This window comes from Nannospalax galili, unplaced genomic scaffold, assembly GCF_000622305.1.
Source record: "Nannospalax galili isolate Female #2095 unplaced genomic scaffold, S.galili_v1.0 scaffold842, whole genome shotgun sequence".
Classification (NCBI taxonomy): Eukaryota; Metazoa; Chordata; class Mammalia; order Rodentia; family Spalacidae; genus Nannospalax; species Nannospalax galili.
In genome coordinates this window covers 1,066,752-1,082,266 of record NW_008349291.1, presented here as the reverse complement: position 1 = coordinate 1,082,266, position 15,515 = coordinate 1,066,752, and the positions used below count along the sequence as shown (strand labels likewise).

The following is a 15,515-nucleotide window of genomic DNA, read 5'->3' as shown; positions in this document are numbered from 1 at the left end:
CCCGCCCCCCCCCCCCAGGGAATGGGGAGAACAGTCCCTGATGTGAGGTGAGGTCTAGAGAGAGGTCAGATTCCGCCCCCCCATTCCCATAGCCACCTGGTGGCCTGAGGGTGAAAGATGAACCAGATCCTGGAGACACCCCCCATCTTGTTTCCAAAGCAAACAGACTTGGGTCAGGGAGTGGATGAGCAGCCTCTTCTCAAAGAGCAAACAGGTGCTCTCTGCCCCCAGGGAAGGGTGAGGCTCTCCACAGAGCTTGGGACACCAGGGTCCTGCTTTAAGCAGTCCTTTGGATGTGTCCCCAAGTTCGTCATAGTTTTGTAATCCAGGTCTCACAGCTCAGCAGCTTCTCCCTAGACCCAAGGATGTAGAAGCCAGCCTTCCACCCTCAGATCCATGACTCCAGACCCCTACTCTCTCAGACCCAGGGGTGCAGACCCCAAACTCCTCCCTCAGACCCAGGGGTGCAGACACCATCCCTGTTCCTTCAGACCCAGGGGTATAGACCCCTAACAGCTCCTTCAGACCCAGGGGTGCAGACCCCCAGCCCTTCTCAATCAGACTCAGGGGTCCAGACCTCTGCCCTCCTCCCTCAGACCCAGGGATCCAAACCATAGTTCATTCCTGTCCCAGGAATGTATACAACTCACACAGCTTGGGAACCTGGACTCTGTCCCAACACTCAAGCACTCCACAACTTCAAGGTCTTGTTGTCTGTTGGGGGACCCAGGACTCTTGCCACCTATATGTTTGCCCAACTTCTGCCTACCTCCAGCAGTTTAACCTTGCCTTACTTCTGACCTGAGCTCAGAACTGCAGACCTCACCTCCAAGGATTGTCTGACTCCTTTGCAGCCTACTATGGTTAGTACCAGCACTTCGGACCCAAGCCAACATCTGCCGGCCCAGGAGCAAGTCCCGCCCCTACCTTGGGGGTCGTAAAGCCCCACCCTCGGCCCTGCCCCTTCTGCCCCCACTGGGGGCAGAGCGACATCGTGTGTTGAATCCTAGAACTGGCTGTGGTTGGACAAAGGCCCCAGACCCAGGGGGCTCAGTCCTTCTCCCTCAGACACAAGAGTCCAGACAGCTCTCCTCCCTCAGACCCAAGGGTACAGTCCCCAACCTCCTCCCTCAGACTCAGGGGTCCAGACCCAGCCTTCCTCCCTCAGACCCAGGGGTGCAGACCCCAGCCCTCCTCCCTCAGACCCAGGGGTCCAGACCCCAGCCCTCCTCCCTCAGACCCAGGGGTCCAGGCCCCAGCCCTCCTCCCTCAGGCCCAGGGGTCCAGACCCCAGCCCTCCTCCCTCAGGCCCAGGGGTCCAGGCCCCAGCCCTCCTCCCTCAGGCCCAGGGGTCCAGGCCCCAGCCCTCCTCCCTCAGGCCCAGGGGTCCAGGCCCCAGCCCTCCTCCCTCAGGCCCAGGGGTCCAGGCCCCAGCCCTCCTCCCTCAGGCCCAGGGGTCCAGGCCCCAGCCCTCCTCCCTCAGGCCCAGGGGTCCAGGCCCCAGCCCTCCTCCCTCAGGCCCAGGGGTCCAGGCCCCAGCCCTCCTCCCTCAGGCCCAGGGGTCCAGGCCCCAGCCCTCCTCCCTCAGGCCCAGGGGTCCAGGCCCCAGCCCTCCTCCCTCAGGCCCAGGGGTCCAGGCCCCAGCCCTCCTCCCTCAGGCCCAGGGGTCCAGGCCCCAGCCCTCCTCCCTCAGGCCCAGGGGTCCAGGCCCCAGCCCTCCTCCCTCAGGCCCAGGGGTCCAGGCCCCAGTCCTCCTCCCTCAGACCCAGGGGTTCCATCTTCTAATTCATCTTCTTTTTCTTTTTTTTTTTTTTTTTGTCTTTTTGAGACAGGTTCTCCCTGTAGCCCCAGCTTTCCTGGGACTCACTGTGTAGACCAGGCTGGCCTCGAACTCACAAAGATCTGCCTGCCTCTGCCTCCCAGGTGCTGAGATTAAAGGCGTGCGCCACCATGCCCGGCTCCATCTTCTTTTTAACCTCACCCTGCCTTGCCCTCTCCCCAGCTGGTTCCTTTGGTACCCCGTTGTGAGAGACAACTATTCTGAGAGGGGCATCCAGGATCCCAGACACTAGGGTCTTGTTTGGGGACAGGATGAGACTGAATTCCAGAATGATGTCATGAAAGATGACCTCAGACCCGGGGATTGGGAAGCAGGTGGTGGAGCAACTGGGGAGAGAGGGTGACGTCCCTCCTTTTTCTGGGACAGCTCTACTGTGTATTAGGTTTAAAGCATCAAAAATGACATGGGTTCGTTTCATTGTCTAGGAAACACTTTTTATTTTGCAAAAATTTTAGTTCTACAAAAACAGTTGCAAAGATCACACCGAATTCCCCTATGTCCCTCATCCAGCTTTTCCCAAGGTCAGCATCTCACCCAACATTTGTCACAAAGTAATCGGAGCATCAGAGTCTTCTTATTCCTTGATCTCAGGGTCCTTTTCCTGTCCCCAGGTCCAGTCCAGGGTACCAGGGTGCATTTAGGGAACTCACTTTTAAGTCTAGAAAGGGTAAATTCTATAAATTCTGGGTTGGGGAATGTAGCTTAGTTAGTAGAGTGCTTGCTTTGTATGCATGAAGCTGTGGGAGGTTCAGTCCCCAGCACTGGCGATAACCCACATGATGGCGATAACCTAATGCCTGTAATTCCAGCATGTGGAAGGTGGAGGCAGGAGTGTCCGGAGTTCGAGATCATCCACAGCTACATAGTGAGTTGAGGGACAGCCTGGGATACATGAGAACTTGTAGCAAAAAAGTAGATTCTTGTGAAGGGACACTTTCTAGTTCCTGTTCTTCTGCTGGGTGCTAGGAACGGAGGGTGGGATCCACCTGGTCCCTACACTATAGGCATGAGCCACTTAGAGCTAGAGTTGGCATGCTATTTGGGAGAGGAGAGCCATGGAACCAGTCCTGGTTCTCAGGATTGAAGGGTCTTGGGAAGACAGATGGAGCTAGGTCAGTCACAGCCAGGATGCTTGGGGCTTTGTGGAAACAGAATCTGGAAGGTCTAGAAGTGAGAAAAAAGTACATCCTGAAGAGCTTGTGAGAAGGAAGAGGAGGAAGAGGAGAAGGAGAAGGAAGAGGAGGAGGAAGATGAGGCGGAAAAGGAGGAGGGGAAAAGGATGTGAGGAGGAGGGGGGAAGGAGGAGGAGGAGGAGGAGGAGGAGGAGGAGCAGGAAGGTACAGCTGGCTAGGAGGATTCCACAGCTGGGGTGAGGACCACTTTCTGGAGCCAGGATGAAGGTAAGGTGTGGCAGATGGAAGATATAAAGTGTGTAGGTGTCTGCCAGCAACAATGTGATGTGATGTGATGTGTGTGTGTGTGTGTGTGTATCCAGCATGTATAAATGATTTCTACAATGTCATCCACCCAGAACCCAGAAAGGAGACATATCGGATCCTATAAGCTCAGATTTTGTGCTGCAGCTGTTGGGAGCCACCCATGGTCCTAGAGGAGAAGAGTGGTCCCCTCAGAATTTATGACACACATTCAACATGTCACCAGGGTGCAGAAGTGTATCTGCAGGAGAAACAGTCTTTCATCACGAAGGCACTCGGGGGTGAGGGATGAAGCTCAGTTGACAGGGGCCTGCTTAGCATGCAGGAAGCCCTGGGTCCAACACCCCCCTCCCCGGCTCCTCATAAACAGGGTGTGGTGGTGTACACCTGTAATCCCAGCACTAGGGAGGTAGAGGCAGAAGGACCAGAGGTGCAAGGACATCCTTGCTACATAGTGGGTTTGAGGCTAGCCCATAGTGGGTTTTGAGACTCTGTCTCCCAAAAAAAAAGGGCAAGGAGGGTGGGTGAGGATGAGGGTTAGAAGGAAAGGTTAGGAGGAAGAGGAGGAGGGGAAGGGAAAAATAGGAAAGAAAGAAGGAATAAAGCCGGCCGTGGTGGCACACGTCTTTAATCCCAGCACTCAGGAGGCAGTGGCAGGCGGATCTCTGTCACGGCCAGCCTGGTCTACATAGTGAGTTCCAGGACAGCTGGGGCTACAGGAGACCCTGTCTAAAAAAAGAGTAGAGAGAAGAAGAGGAGAAAGAGAAAGATAAAAAGGAGGAAAGGAAGCAGGAGGAAAAAGAGGAAGAGGTGGAGGAGGAAGATGGGGAACAGGAGAAGGAGGAGGACTAGGAAGAAGGAGGAGGAGGAGCAACAGCAACACAGTCTGGACTCCTGAGTCCTGTTTGTGTGTGTGTGTGTGTGTGTGTGTGTGTGTGTGTGTGTGTGTTTGGTGAGGGTGTGTGGGGGAGAGGATTGCACATCCGAGTCCAGGCTTCATTAGGTGCAGTGTGTTCCCTGTCTCAGAGGGCTGCGGGAAGGGCCTCTGGCTCAGGCTCTGGCCACCTGTCTCAGTCACCTGGTCAGGGCATTTCCCCATCCATCCCCAGCCTCCCACCATCTTTGCTTTCATCTCCCTCCTCATCTGTCCACTCCTCCAAGCTTGATCCTCCCTCTTCTCCTTCCTCCCCATCTTCACAGGATACACTCTTCAAGCAACTGGGCCCCTCTCTTCTTCCATCCAACCCCCAATTGTCCCCTAGGACATCTAGGACAGCCAGTGGGGGGCTCCTAGTCTCAGGATCCAGGTCCAGAAGTCCCTGGAGCAAGGTCAGAGCTGGGGGTGCAAATTGGTCCCAGGGTGCTGGTGGCCGAGGGGGCTGGGGCTTGGTAGTCATCCAACCGGCAAAGGCCTCGAACTCAGGGTCAGGGGCCAATGCCACATCCCAAGGGAAGCAGGCTGTGGCGGCACAGAAAAGAAGCACCCCCAGGGCCCAGGAGTCCACTGCTGGCCGCAAGGGTAGGGTATCTGGTGATAGCAGGAGGCAGAGTTCAGGTGGTACAGTGGGCAGAGGAACAGGTGGGGCAGGGGTTGGGCTGCCCTCTGGTCGGGTCAAACCCAGGTCACCTAGGGCCACTCTGCTGCAATCAGGATCGAAGACCAGCACATTGTCAGGCTTGACATCTGCATGTACCAGCCCCCGGCCATGGAGGAAGTCCAGGGCTCCAGCCAGCTGGGCCGCTACCCGCTTCACCATCAGCTCTGGGAGGCCCTGAGGTCCGGGAGAGAGAAAAGGACACACTGTCTGGGTTTCTTCATCACCCTGAAAATAATCTCTTGACTGTCAAAGATTCTGACTCTTGAAGTTTCAGAGTTTGGAACCCAGGGCCCACAGCCCCTTCCAGTGTCTTCATAAACACTCAAGGATCTTCAGATTAATTGCCACAGATCTCTCTCTCTCTCTCTCTCTCTCTCTCTCTCTCTCTCTCTTTCTCTCTCTCTCCTCTCTTTCTCCCCTTTCCCCAGCAGAACCCCACTTCTAATCAAAATCTCATTTTTCCTTTTTCTTTTGAGATAGGGTCCCATGTAGCCCAGGCTGGCCTCAAACTCACTATATAACTGAGGATGGCCTTGAACTTCTGATCCTCCTGCTTCAGTCTCTTAAATGCTGGGATTATAGGTATCCAACACCAAACTAGGTTTATGTGGTGTTGGGTACAGTACTCATGCTAGGTACTTGCATGCTAGGGCCAGCATTCTACCAACTGAGCCACACACCCAGCCCTAGGAGTTATTTCCCTCAAAGATCCTCCTGATTCTAATTCTCAGACCTACTCTGAATATCCCACCCCTATCTGTTTTTGAAACAGGTTCTTCCTATGCAACCCAGGCTGGCCTTGAACTTGCTATGCAGCTCAGACTGACCTTGAACTCATGACACTCCTGTCTCAGACTCTGGAATGCTGGGATCTCAAGCATACACCACCATGCCTACTTTTGTGTCTCTTCTAAACCTACCACACGGGTCTTCTCAGTGGGACTCTAAATCCCCCAGTAACCCTGGTCTTAGTTCCACACTGATGTGGAACTCATCTCTGCCCCAGGCTGTTTTCACACTCTCTAATTTATTTCAACTGGTGGATTAATCTATCCAGTGGGTCATCCAGTCCTTCATCCAACAGTATTAAATAATGCATTTACCCCATGTCTACTCTGAATCTAGGCAGCAATCCAATAATTCAATGAACTCATATCCAACACCCACCCATTCATTCATGCATGCATCCATCCATGTATTCATCCATGCATACATCTATCACCTGCCCACCTGTCCATGCATCCATTTACCTGCTCACCCATCCACATACATAGCTAACCATCCATCTGTGCATCTGTTTACCCATGCATCCATACTTGTACATAACTAGCCATCTAGCTATCCATGCATGCATGCATCTATCCATGCACCCAATCGTGCATCCAACTGTCCATGCATCCATCCATCCATTTGGCCATCCATGTACATAAATAACCATCCTTCCATCCATTTATCTATCATCTATGCACCCTTCTGTCCGCCCACCCACCCATCCAACACATACATACATACATACATACATACATCTAACTAATCATCCATTCACTCTCTCCTTATCTCCCTGCCCACCTCCATTCTTCTCATGCCTAACTCTTACCTCAAATTCAAAGTCCCCAAAATATCTCCATGCTTTTGATCCTCAAACACAAGAGGGCCTGGAATCTCCTGGGTTCAGTCCTGCCTACACCTGGTCTCCTTTCTAGAGGAAACTCCATTACAACCCATCCCCAAGTCAGTCTGCAGACATGCAGACACAGACTGTGCCGGTCTCGGTCCCCATCCCTAAGTTCCTCCTCTACATCTATGATCAACCATAAACCCTCCCATTCCACCTCATCCATGCCTATCCCTCAATTCCAGTGTCAAATGGAATCCCAAATCTGTCTCCACTGCTCCCCTCAGCAGCCCCAGTCCAGCTCTAACCCCAACCCAATTTCTGCCTGGCAAAGTTTGAATTCGGATGGAATAGTGCTGGGGCCAGACAGGGAACTGTGTTGACAATTAGACATGGGCTGGGCAGTCCCCGCCAGCCTTACCTTCTCCTGAAGCATCCCGCTGAGATCACCATAGGGTGCATATTCCTGGGCAAAGGCAAAATGTCTTGGGGTCTGCAGGGGCCCTCCCAAGGTCTGCAGCAGGCCTGGATGTGAGGAGACGCAGCGGCCCACACAGAACTCTCTCAGAAAGGTTGTTTTCAGGACTGAGTCCCGTGGGAGGAGCTTGAGAGCCACAGTTTGACCTGCCGGAGAGATGGAGGCAGAGAGGGACTTGGGGCATGCTGTAGAACCCTAGTCAGGCCTCTTGACCTCTCTGAGCCTGAGGAGGCTCATGCGCAAAAAAAAATTTCTCTATCTGTGAAGGGTGGGTTGGAAGAAGCCTTCCCTGACATACTTTCTTGCTCTGCCTCAGACTGCTGTGTGGCCTTGCATAATTGCCTTACCCTCTCTGGTTTTCTGTTTACTGTTGTATAAAGGGACATGGTGGTAAATTGAATTCCAGCTCAAACTGTACTCCTGCTTTGCTGTGTGACCTGGATTCTGCCACCTGCCCTCCCTGTGTGACCTTTGTTGCTCAGATCACAGAGCTCTGAACTTTCTGAGCTCCCATGAAGTCTGGCTTGTTTCTTAGATGCCTCATAATGGGAGACTGGAAGTCCACCCCTGGGTAGGCTGAACTCACCCCCTTGGCGAGGTTGGGCTAAGAGCACTCGGCCATAGGAACCGGACCCCAGTTTTCGGATGAGGCGATACTGGACACGTAAGCTCCTCACTGATGTCACCCTGCTGGCTGTCAGTTCCACCAGCCGTTGGAGGGCCGTGGCTGTGTCTTCCTGCAGGGAGAGGGAGGTGAGGTATGTGAGGGGTGAGTCTGGGGTCTCATAGCATGACATGAGAGAGAGATTAGAGGCCCAGATCAGAACTGAGCTGAGCGAGGGACAGGGGTGACTGTCCCCGGAGAGGATGAGTCACAATGAGTCACCCAGCCTTGGGCACCTGTTTTTGTGTCCTGGTGAGTTTAGGGGTCTTTGTCTAAGAAACTATGCCTGTCCCCACCTGACAGATGTAGCCAGAAGTACCCAACCCCACCTAGGGCTTGTCCTTAGCCCACAGGACCCCTCCCATGAGTCCTGCACTTTGTTCCCTGGTGGCCTCGGTCTTTATGGTGGGTCTCCCATATATCTGAGTCTCCAGTCATCTCCTCACCTCTGTATCCCCATCCTGGGGGGCCTCAGGGGCCCTGAGCGCCATCTCAGAGGTGCCTGCTCTTGGCTGGCCCTAGAGTAGGCACCCTGTATCTAGACTCCCGCAAAATGAACCAGCACCGCAGGGCCCCTTGCACCCCCACAGGTCCTCGCCTAGTAAAGCTCAGTGCAAGCTGTCGGAAGGTCACCCAGGCTTCCCTCTATGTCTGAAAGAATCTTTTTGGTCCCAGAGATTTCTTAGACTCTCTTTCTGTCACTCTTGAGGGGGTGTGTCACCCTCTCAACTCCCTGTTTATTTCTTTGGTGTCTTCTCGGTTTTCATTCTCTCCAGCTTCTAGCAGTCTCTTCACTCCCTTCTGAATATCTCTCTCTCTCTCTCTCTCTCTCTCTCTCTCTCTCTCTCTCCTCTCTCCTCTCTCTCTCCCCACCCCCCTTTGATGTCTTTGTCTCTGCCTCTTTATTTCTCTCGATCTCTCTTTCAGTCTCTCTTCTGTGTGTAACTTTGTCTCTTTGTCTGTCTCTTTTCCCAGCACCCCACCCTCTGTCTCTCCCTGGCGTCTCTGGGTCCCTCTCCCTGCCCTGCCTCTGTTTGTCCTGGTCTCTGACTTCTCTCCACACTCCCACTGAGTCTGCCTATGGGGTGTTCCCAAGCTCTCTTTTCTTCCTTCTCCCTGGCTCTCTTGGTCTGTCTCTGCTAGCCCTTCCCAGTGTCTCTACGTCTCCTTTTGTTCTGACTGTCTCTCAGAGCCTTTTGTCCCTCCCTTTCTCTGGGCAGAGGTGTGTGTGACAGCTTTGAGACAGAGACATCCTGTCCCCCCACACACACACCTCCCTCACCCCCCTGACCCGCTGCCCCCTCCCTCCCCCTTCCAAACTTAGACCAGCTTGGACTCTGGGCTCTGGTCCCAGGACAGAGGGGACGAAACATATTGTGAACCCCCGAGGCCCAGGCCTGAGGGCAGAGTAAAAGGGAGGGGATATTCATTCACAGTCTGAGCTGGGGTAACTGGCCCACAGCTCAGACCTTGCTCCTGCTGGGAGTGCTAAAGGCCAGAAACCTAGACTACTCCCACAGCCCTCTTAGTACCAAGCTCAAACTCCAGCTTACCTCAGACATAGGAGTCTAGGGCCCAGCCCTCCTCCCCTAGAGCTAGGGATCGACATCCAGCCCTCCTCCTTCAGACCCAGGAGACTAGACCCCATCCGTTCCTCCTCCCTCAGACTCAGGGGTCCAGGCCCCAGCCTTCCTCTCATAGACCCAGGGCTGCAGAACCCAGCCTGCCTCCCTCAACCCAGGAATCCAGACCATAGTCCTCCCCACTCAACCCAGTGGTTTAGACTTCAGTCTCTTTTACCCCAGACCCAGGACTCCAGGCACCAGCCCTCCATCCTCAAACCCTAGGGTCCAGACCCAGCCCCCCTCCCTCAACCCAGAGGTCCAGACCATAGCCCCCTCCCTCAGACCAAGTGGTCTAGACTTCAGTCTCTCTTCTCCTAGACCCAGGGTTCTAGCCTTAGCCCTCCTCCATCAGGCTCAGGAGTCCAGGTCCCAGCCGTCTTCCACCACACTCAGGGGTTCCAACTCCCTTTTCCTTGATACCCATGAGCCCAGAAGCACCCCTCCTCCATGGACACATGGGTCCAGACCCATCCCACCCTGGGGACTCAGGAGCTAAGGTTGCCCGGGACACATTGGATCTCTTTGCTCTACACTTGCCCCATCCCTGGCCAGAGCAAGGGGCTTTACACTGCCCCCTTCCAGTTGCCCATAGTGTCAGGCTTTATCCCCAGCCTGTGGAGCAGGAAATTGAGGTTCCGAGGGGTGGATCGCCTTACACCGGGTCAGAGGGAGCCAGGTCCGTGCCAGGCCTGGGTGACTCACAGCCCTGACGTCGGCACCACTCGAGTTTCCACTACTACTACAGCCTGCTATTAATAAAGACACAGCAACATGCTCTCAGAGGCTCTGGAAGGATCCCTAGGAAACTGGCTGTAGTAGATGTCCCTTCTCCCCCAGGAGCCTAACAGAGAGGGGTGGGCTAAGGTAGAACTTCCTTTGTTCTTTGTCTTTTCTGTGTTTCATTAGCAAAAGTTGCAAATGTGCTGAAAAGTTGACAGAGGGCTAGCAAGATGGCTCAGCGCGTAAAGGAGCTTGTCCCTAACCTGGCAATGACCTGAGTTTAGTCCCCTGACCCACACGGTTGAAGGAGAGAACCAGCTTCTGCAAGTTGTACCCTGACCTACAGAAGTGTGCTGTAATGTAGAGAGAGAGAGAGAGAGAGAGAGAGAGAGAGAAAGAGGGAAATTAATAAAATTTAAACAATAATAGGGGCTGGAGGGATGGCTTCACAAAGTTGTACTCTGACCTCCACACGTGCATCATGGCACATGTGCCTCCCCCACATCATATATACACAATAAATATTTAGACATGATATAGAACTGAGCACAGCAAGAATGAGAACTGGGGTTGGAGAGATGGCTTAGCACTTAAGAGCACTGGCTGCTCTTGCTGAGGACCTGGGTTCATTTCCCAGTACTCATGTGGTAACTAACAATCATCTGTAACTCCAGTTCCGGGGATCTGACACCATCTTCTGGACTCTGTGGGCATTGCATGCATACAGCACACTTACATACATGCAGTCAAGACACTCATACACATAAAATAAAAATTATTATTAATAAAATAACATCGTCTATCAAAACCAGATGTGGTGGTGTTCATCCATAGTGCCAGCACTCAGATGGCTGAGGCAGGAGGATTGTGAGGTGGTTGCTGTCCTGAGCTAGTGAGTTCCAGCCCAGCCTGGGATATATAGTAAGACCCTGTCTCACAAGAAAAAGAAAAAAAATTGGAGTAGGCTTGATAGAGCAGACCTTTAATCCCAGCTATTCAGGAGCTAAGGCAAGAGTTTCAAGGCCAGGGGCTGGAGAGCAGGCTCAGCGGAGAAGAGCACTGGCTGCTGCTGCAGAGGACTCAGGTTCAGTTCCCAGTACCCACATGGTGGTTCACAACCGTCTGTAACTTCAGTTCCAGAAGCTCTGATGCCCTCTTCTAACCTCCTAGGGTATTGCATGACACAGGTACATTTACATACATGCAGGTAATGTACTCATACACATAAAATAAAAAATGATAATAAATTTTTTAAAAATGCTTACAAGTTCAAGGCCAGCCTGAGCTACATGACTGGTTCAAGGCCATCCTGTACACACTGAAACCCTGTCTCAGAAAAATTTAATTAACTCATTCATTAATTTAAATACAACAAGGCAGATGTAATGGTGCCTGCCTGTAAACCTAGCTATTAGGAAGCTGAGGCAGGAGGACAGTAAGTTGGAAGCCAGCCTGGGCTACATAGTGAGTCTGAAGGTAACCTGGACTACAGCAAGATGCTGTCCAAAAGGGGAAAACAAAACAAAACAAAACAACAGGCCAAGCTTGGGGGCACACGCCTTTAACCCAGCACTTGGGAGGCAGAGGCAGGTGGATCTCCATGAGACTGAGGCCAGCCTGGTCTACAAAGTGAGTTCCAGCACAACTGGGGCCACAGGGAGACCCTGTCTTAAAAAGACTATACACACACACACACACACACACACACACACACTCACAAAACCAGTGACTGAAGTGATGACTTGGCTTAGTGCTTAAGAGTACATGCTCCTCTTCTAGAGGACCAGAGTTTGATTCCCAGCGTCTTTATCAGACAGCTCACAACTGTCTGTAATTCTAGCTCCAGGGAATCCCATCCCTTCTTCTGGCCTTTGGAGGACAGTTCATGTTCATTCTCTCTCTCTCTCTCTCTCTCTCTCTCTCTCTCTCTCTCTTCTCTCCCTCCCTCTCTCTCTCTCTCATATACACACATAGACACATACAATTTTTAAAATTTTTAAAAAGAAAAGCAAAACCAAAAACTAACAAATCTTTTATAAATAAAAATAAAATCATGGGAGCTGGAAAGATGGCTCAGTGGTTAAGAGCACTGGCTGCTCCTGTAGAGGACCCAGGTTTGGTTCCCAGCACCCACATGGCAGCTAACAACCATCCTTAACTCCAGTTCCAGGGCGTCCAACACCCTCTTCTGACCTCTGTGGGTTTTGCACAACATGGGTGCGCCTCCATACATGCAGGCAATACACTCATACACATAAAATAAAAATAAATAAAAATAAAATAAAATTACGGCAAAGCAATGTTGAAACTCTGAAAGTGCAAACACGTCGCTGAGAGGAGAGGGAGCTCAGTTAAGATTTTCTTCATAAAATAACGCAAGTTATAGAATAAACTACAGAAGCAATATAAAAGTAAGGAGAATTTCCAGATCAACTACAGTTTTACTATCATTATTTAAGCATATTGGTGTTATCCTTTAAAATCAGCTGTGTGTCAATTTTTCCCCTCCTGAAAAGTCCTTTAAGTACTGTAGTTGAGTCAGAAGTCCATCTATGGCTGGTTTGTGAGACAACTCAGTGGGTAAAGGTGCTTGCTACCAAGCATGGTATAAGGAAAGACCCAACTTCTGCAAGTTGTCCTCTGACCTACACACATGCATGCACACAGACACACAGACACACAGACACACACACACACGCACACTAAAAATAATGAAAATTTTAGAGTCCAGCATGGTGGCACATGTCTTTAATCTCAGCACTCTGGAGGCAGAGGTAAGCAGATCTCTTTGAGTTCAAGGCCAGCCTGGTCTACACAGCAAGTTCCAGGCCATCCAAGGCCACATAGTGAGACACTGTCTTAAAAAAAGTTGTTTTTCAAAGTCCAGACGTGGGGCTAGAGAAACGATGCCTTGGTGGTTAAGAGAACTTGCTGCTCTTCTAGAGGGCCTGAATTTTATTTCCAGCACACACACTGAGTGGCTCACAGCCAGCTGTAACTCCAGTTACAGGGGATCTGACACCCTCTTCTAGCCTCCACATGCACCTACACACACACAGACACACACATCCAAACAAATAAATACATAAATAAATGTCCATACAAGTCTTTCAGGAAATTTTTCAATCTCATTTTCATTATTCGGGTTTTTTTTTTTTTTCTCATGAGTGTGTTGCCTATTCAAAAAAGTCTAAAATAGCCGAAGATGATGCGATTATAACATGCACTTGATGACAGGCCCTGGGCACTCCACTCTCTTTCTCTTAATTTATTCATCCAAGAGTTTGTGAAGTCCAACATGCCCTAGGGAGTGAAATGATAGCTCTCAGGTTACTGGCAGGGAAACTGAGGCATGGAAGAACCATCATTGGTTACAGAGCTGAACAGCCAGAATTCCACAGGGTCTGCAGATGCCAGGTCACTCTCCGCATCCCATCTGGGGGTGGGGGGAGGCTTCAGTGAACATAACTGGGGGGCCCAGCTTGTACTATTCTGGGTCAGAGGACTTGGGGTCAATAGTGTGAGTCTGGGATCCAGGGACCGCAGTTGCAATGGGAAAGGTCAGGTTGGAGAGCCAGCCACCTGGGCTTCTGGGAGGGGTGAGAGAGGGGCCCATCAGGCCTCCAGCCTTCTACAGCCCTCCCCCGAAGCTCACTGATGATCCTAGGAGCTTTTCACCTCCCCATTTAGCAACAACTGCTCCACGGGGTCACCCGGAGTGACCTCAGCACACAGGTGTGGCAGGGGACAGTCCAGGCCTGGTCCCAGGATACACGCATACACACACACACACACACACACACACACACACACACACCACCCTCTTTAAAGCTCTGGGCATTAGGCCCTTCTTCTTCAGTCCCTCCAGCCTGCCAATCCCAAGGGCTCCTCCCCTTACCCTTTCCTGACTTTGTCACCTCCTGGCTGAGCTTGCCATCTCTGATGAGTGTCCCAGTGCCTCTGTGCCTCAATTTCCTCCTATATGAAGTAGAGGTATTTGTCACTCCTACTCAGAACATTATCTTAAAGAGACACTTGAGGACTGGCGAGATGACTCAGTAGGTAAAGGGGCTTGCTGCCAAGCATGACTACCTTAGTTCAATGCCCCGACCCACATGAGGGAGGAGAGAACTGACTTTTGAAAGCCATTCTCTGACCTCCACATACGCACTGTGGCACATGCATGTGCATACACATACACTAAATAAATAAATAAATAAATAAATAAATAAATAAATAGATTTTTTTTGTTCTTTTTGAGACAGGGTCTCCCTGTAGCCCCAGCTGACCTGATACTCTCTATGTAGACCAGGCTGTCCTTGAATTCACAGATCTACCTGCCTCTGCCTCCCAAGTGCTGGGATTAAAGGCGTGCACCACCACGCCTAGCTCACAAATAGGTGTTTAATATTTGTAATCCATCAATCACACACAGTATACAGTTCAATAACACAATATTCTATATAATTACATCAAATATTACATTTATTATATTCGTATTAAATTGTATATACTATAGTATATATCTGATGTATAATGTAGATTTATTAAGTAAATTTAATGAATAAAACATATACTGAAGGCCCATGAAATGGTTCAGCAAGTAAAGACACTTGCCACCAAGCCTGACAACCTGAGTTCCATCCCCAGAACCCACTTGGTGGAAGGGGAGGACCAACTCCTGAAAGTTGCCCTCTGGCCTCCACCTGTGTACTTCTCTTTAAATCCTTCCCTTCCTTCCCAGAAGCAGGCACTAGCTCCAATAAGGTTTTTGTTGCTCTTTGGTTTAAAAAGAAAACATTTTGCTACATATGTATAAATCTATCACTACCATGGGGTATCATGTTGCCTGTTTTTCAATGTTGTGTAAATAGTATCAAGTTTGTGACCTTCTGGGACTTGCTTTGACCTTCAGCAGCTCAACAAGATGTTAGTGAGTTCCTTCCTTTCCCTTGTCAGAGCGTTTAGGTCTCCATGTGTGCACACTGTCTCGAGGACGAGCTTAGAAGATCCCTCCGACACTGTGTCCTGAGGGCGACAGGAAATGCCTGAGAATGTTGCTTCGTTCCACATTTGCAAGGAGTGACACATTTTTACTGGTCTCTTGGCCTTGGAGGGGAATTCCACAGTCAGAGAAGGAATGTGCAGCTTTCTTACACCTTACCACACTTCTCCGGTCTAACTGGCTTCTTATTATTACTTGTAGAGGTCATAGGCCGCCTTGAGAACCCGAGGAAAGCTAGAGTTGTATTATCTAACAGAGCCATGAACCACTGGTGATCCTTCAGCACTTGACACGTGGCCGTTCCAACTTAAAGACTCTAAAATACACCCCAGCTTTGAGGGGCTGGAGAGATGACACAGCAGCTAAGAACACTTGGTGCTCTTGCCGAGGACCCAAGTTTGGTTCCCAGAATGCATTGTGGGAGGTTTACAACCGCCTGTAACTCCAGCTCCAAGGAATCCAACACCCTCTTCTGGTCTCTGAGGGCACTACACTCATGTTCACATACCACCACACACATATACACATGTATAC

At 51.1% G+C, this 15,515-nt stretch overlaps 2 protein-coding genes across 2 annotated transcripts in view; both read right to left on the bottom strand.

Moving 5' to 3' along the window:
- The window catches only part of Sbk2 (SH3 domain binding kinase family member 2), a 9,751-nt gene extending 8,891 nt beyond the window's left edge, over nucleotides 1-860 (bottom strand). The window contains exon 1 of the mRNA XM_008846648.2: nucleotides 827-860. The gene's annotated coding sequence lies outside the window, so the exon portion shown is untranslated. The remainder of the gene's footprint in view (nucleotides 1-826) is intronic.
- A 3,498-nt stretch (nucleotides 861-4,358) lies between these two features.
- On the bottom strand, nucleotides 4,359-8,122 carry Sbk3 (SH3 domain binding kinase family member 3). The gene is made up of 4 exons (XM_008846699.1): nucleotides 8,078-8,122; nucleotides 7,554-7,704; nucleotides 6,911-7,113; nucleotides 4,359-5,048 (listed from the first exon to the last, which is right to left on the bottom strand). Exons 1-4 carry the CDS (start codon nucleotides 8,120-8,122, stop codon nucleotides 4,359-4,361), a joined length of 1,089 nt encoding a protein of 362 aa, XP_008844921.1.
- Nucleotides 8,123-15,515: the final 7,393 nt, after the last annotated feature.

Coding starts and splice junctions, on each gene's coding strand:
- Sbk3 (XM_008846699.1), bottom strand. CDS start 8,122: ATGGCGCTCAGGGCCCCTGAGGCCCCCCAGGATGGGGATACAGAG. Junction 7,114..7,553: donor AGCCCAACCTCGCCAAGGGG/GTGAGTTCAGCC, acceptor TCTCTCCGGCAG/GTCAAACTGTGGCTCTCAAG. Junction 5,049..6,910: donor GCGGGATGCTTCAGGAGAAG/GTAAGGCTGGCG, acceptor CCCGGACCTCAG/GGCCTCCCAGAGCTGATGGT.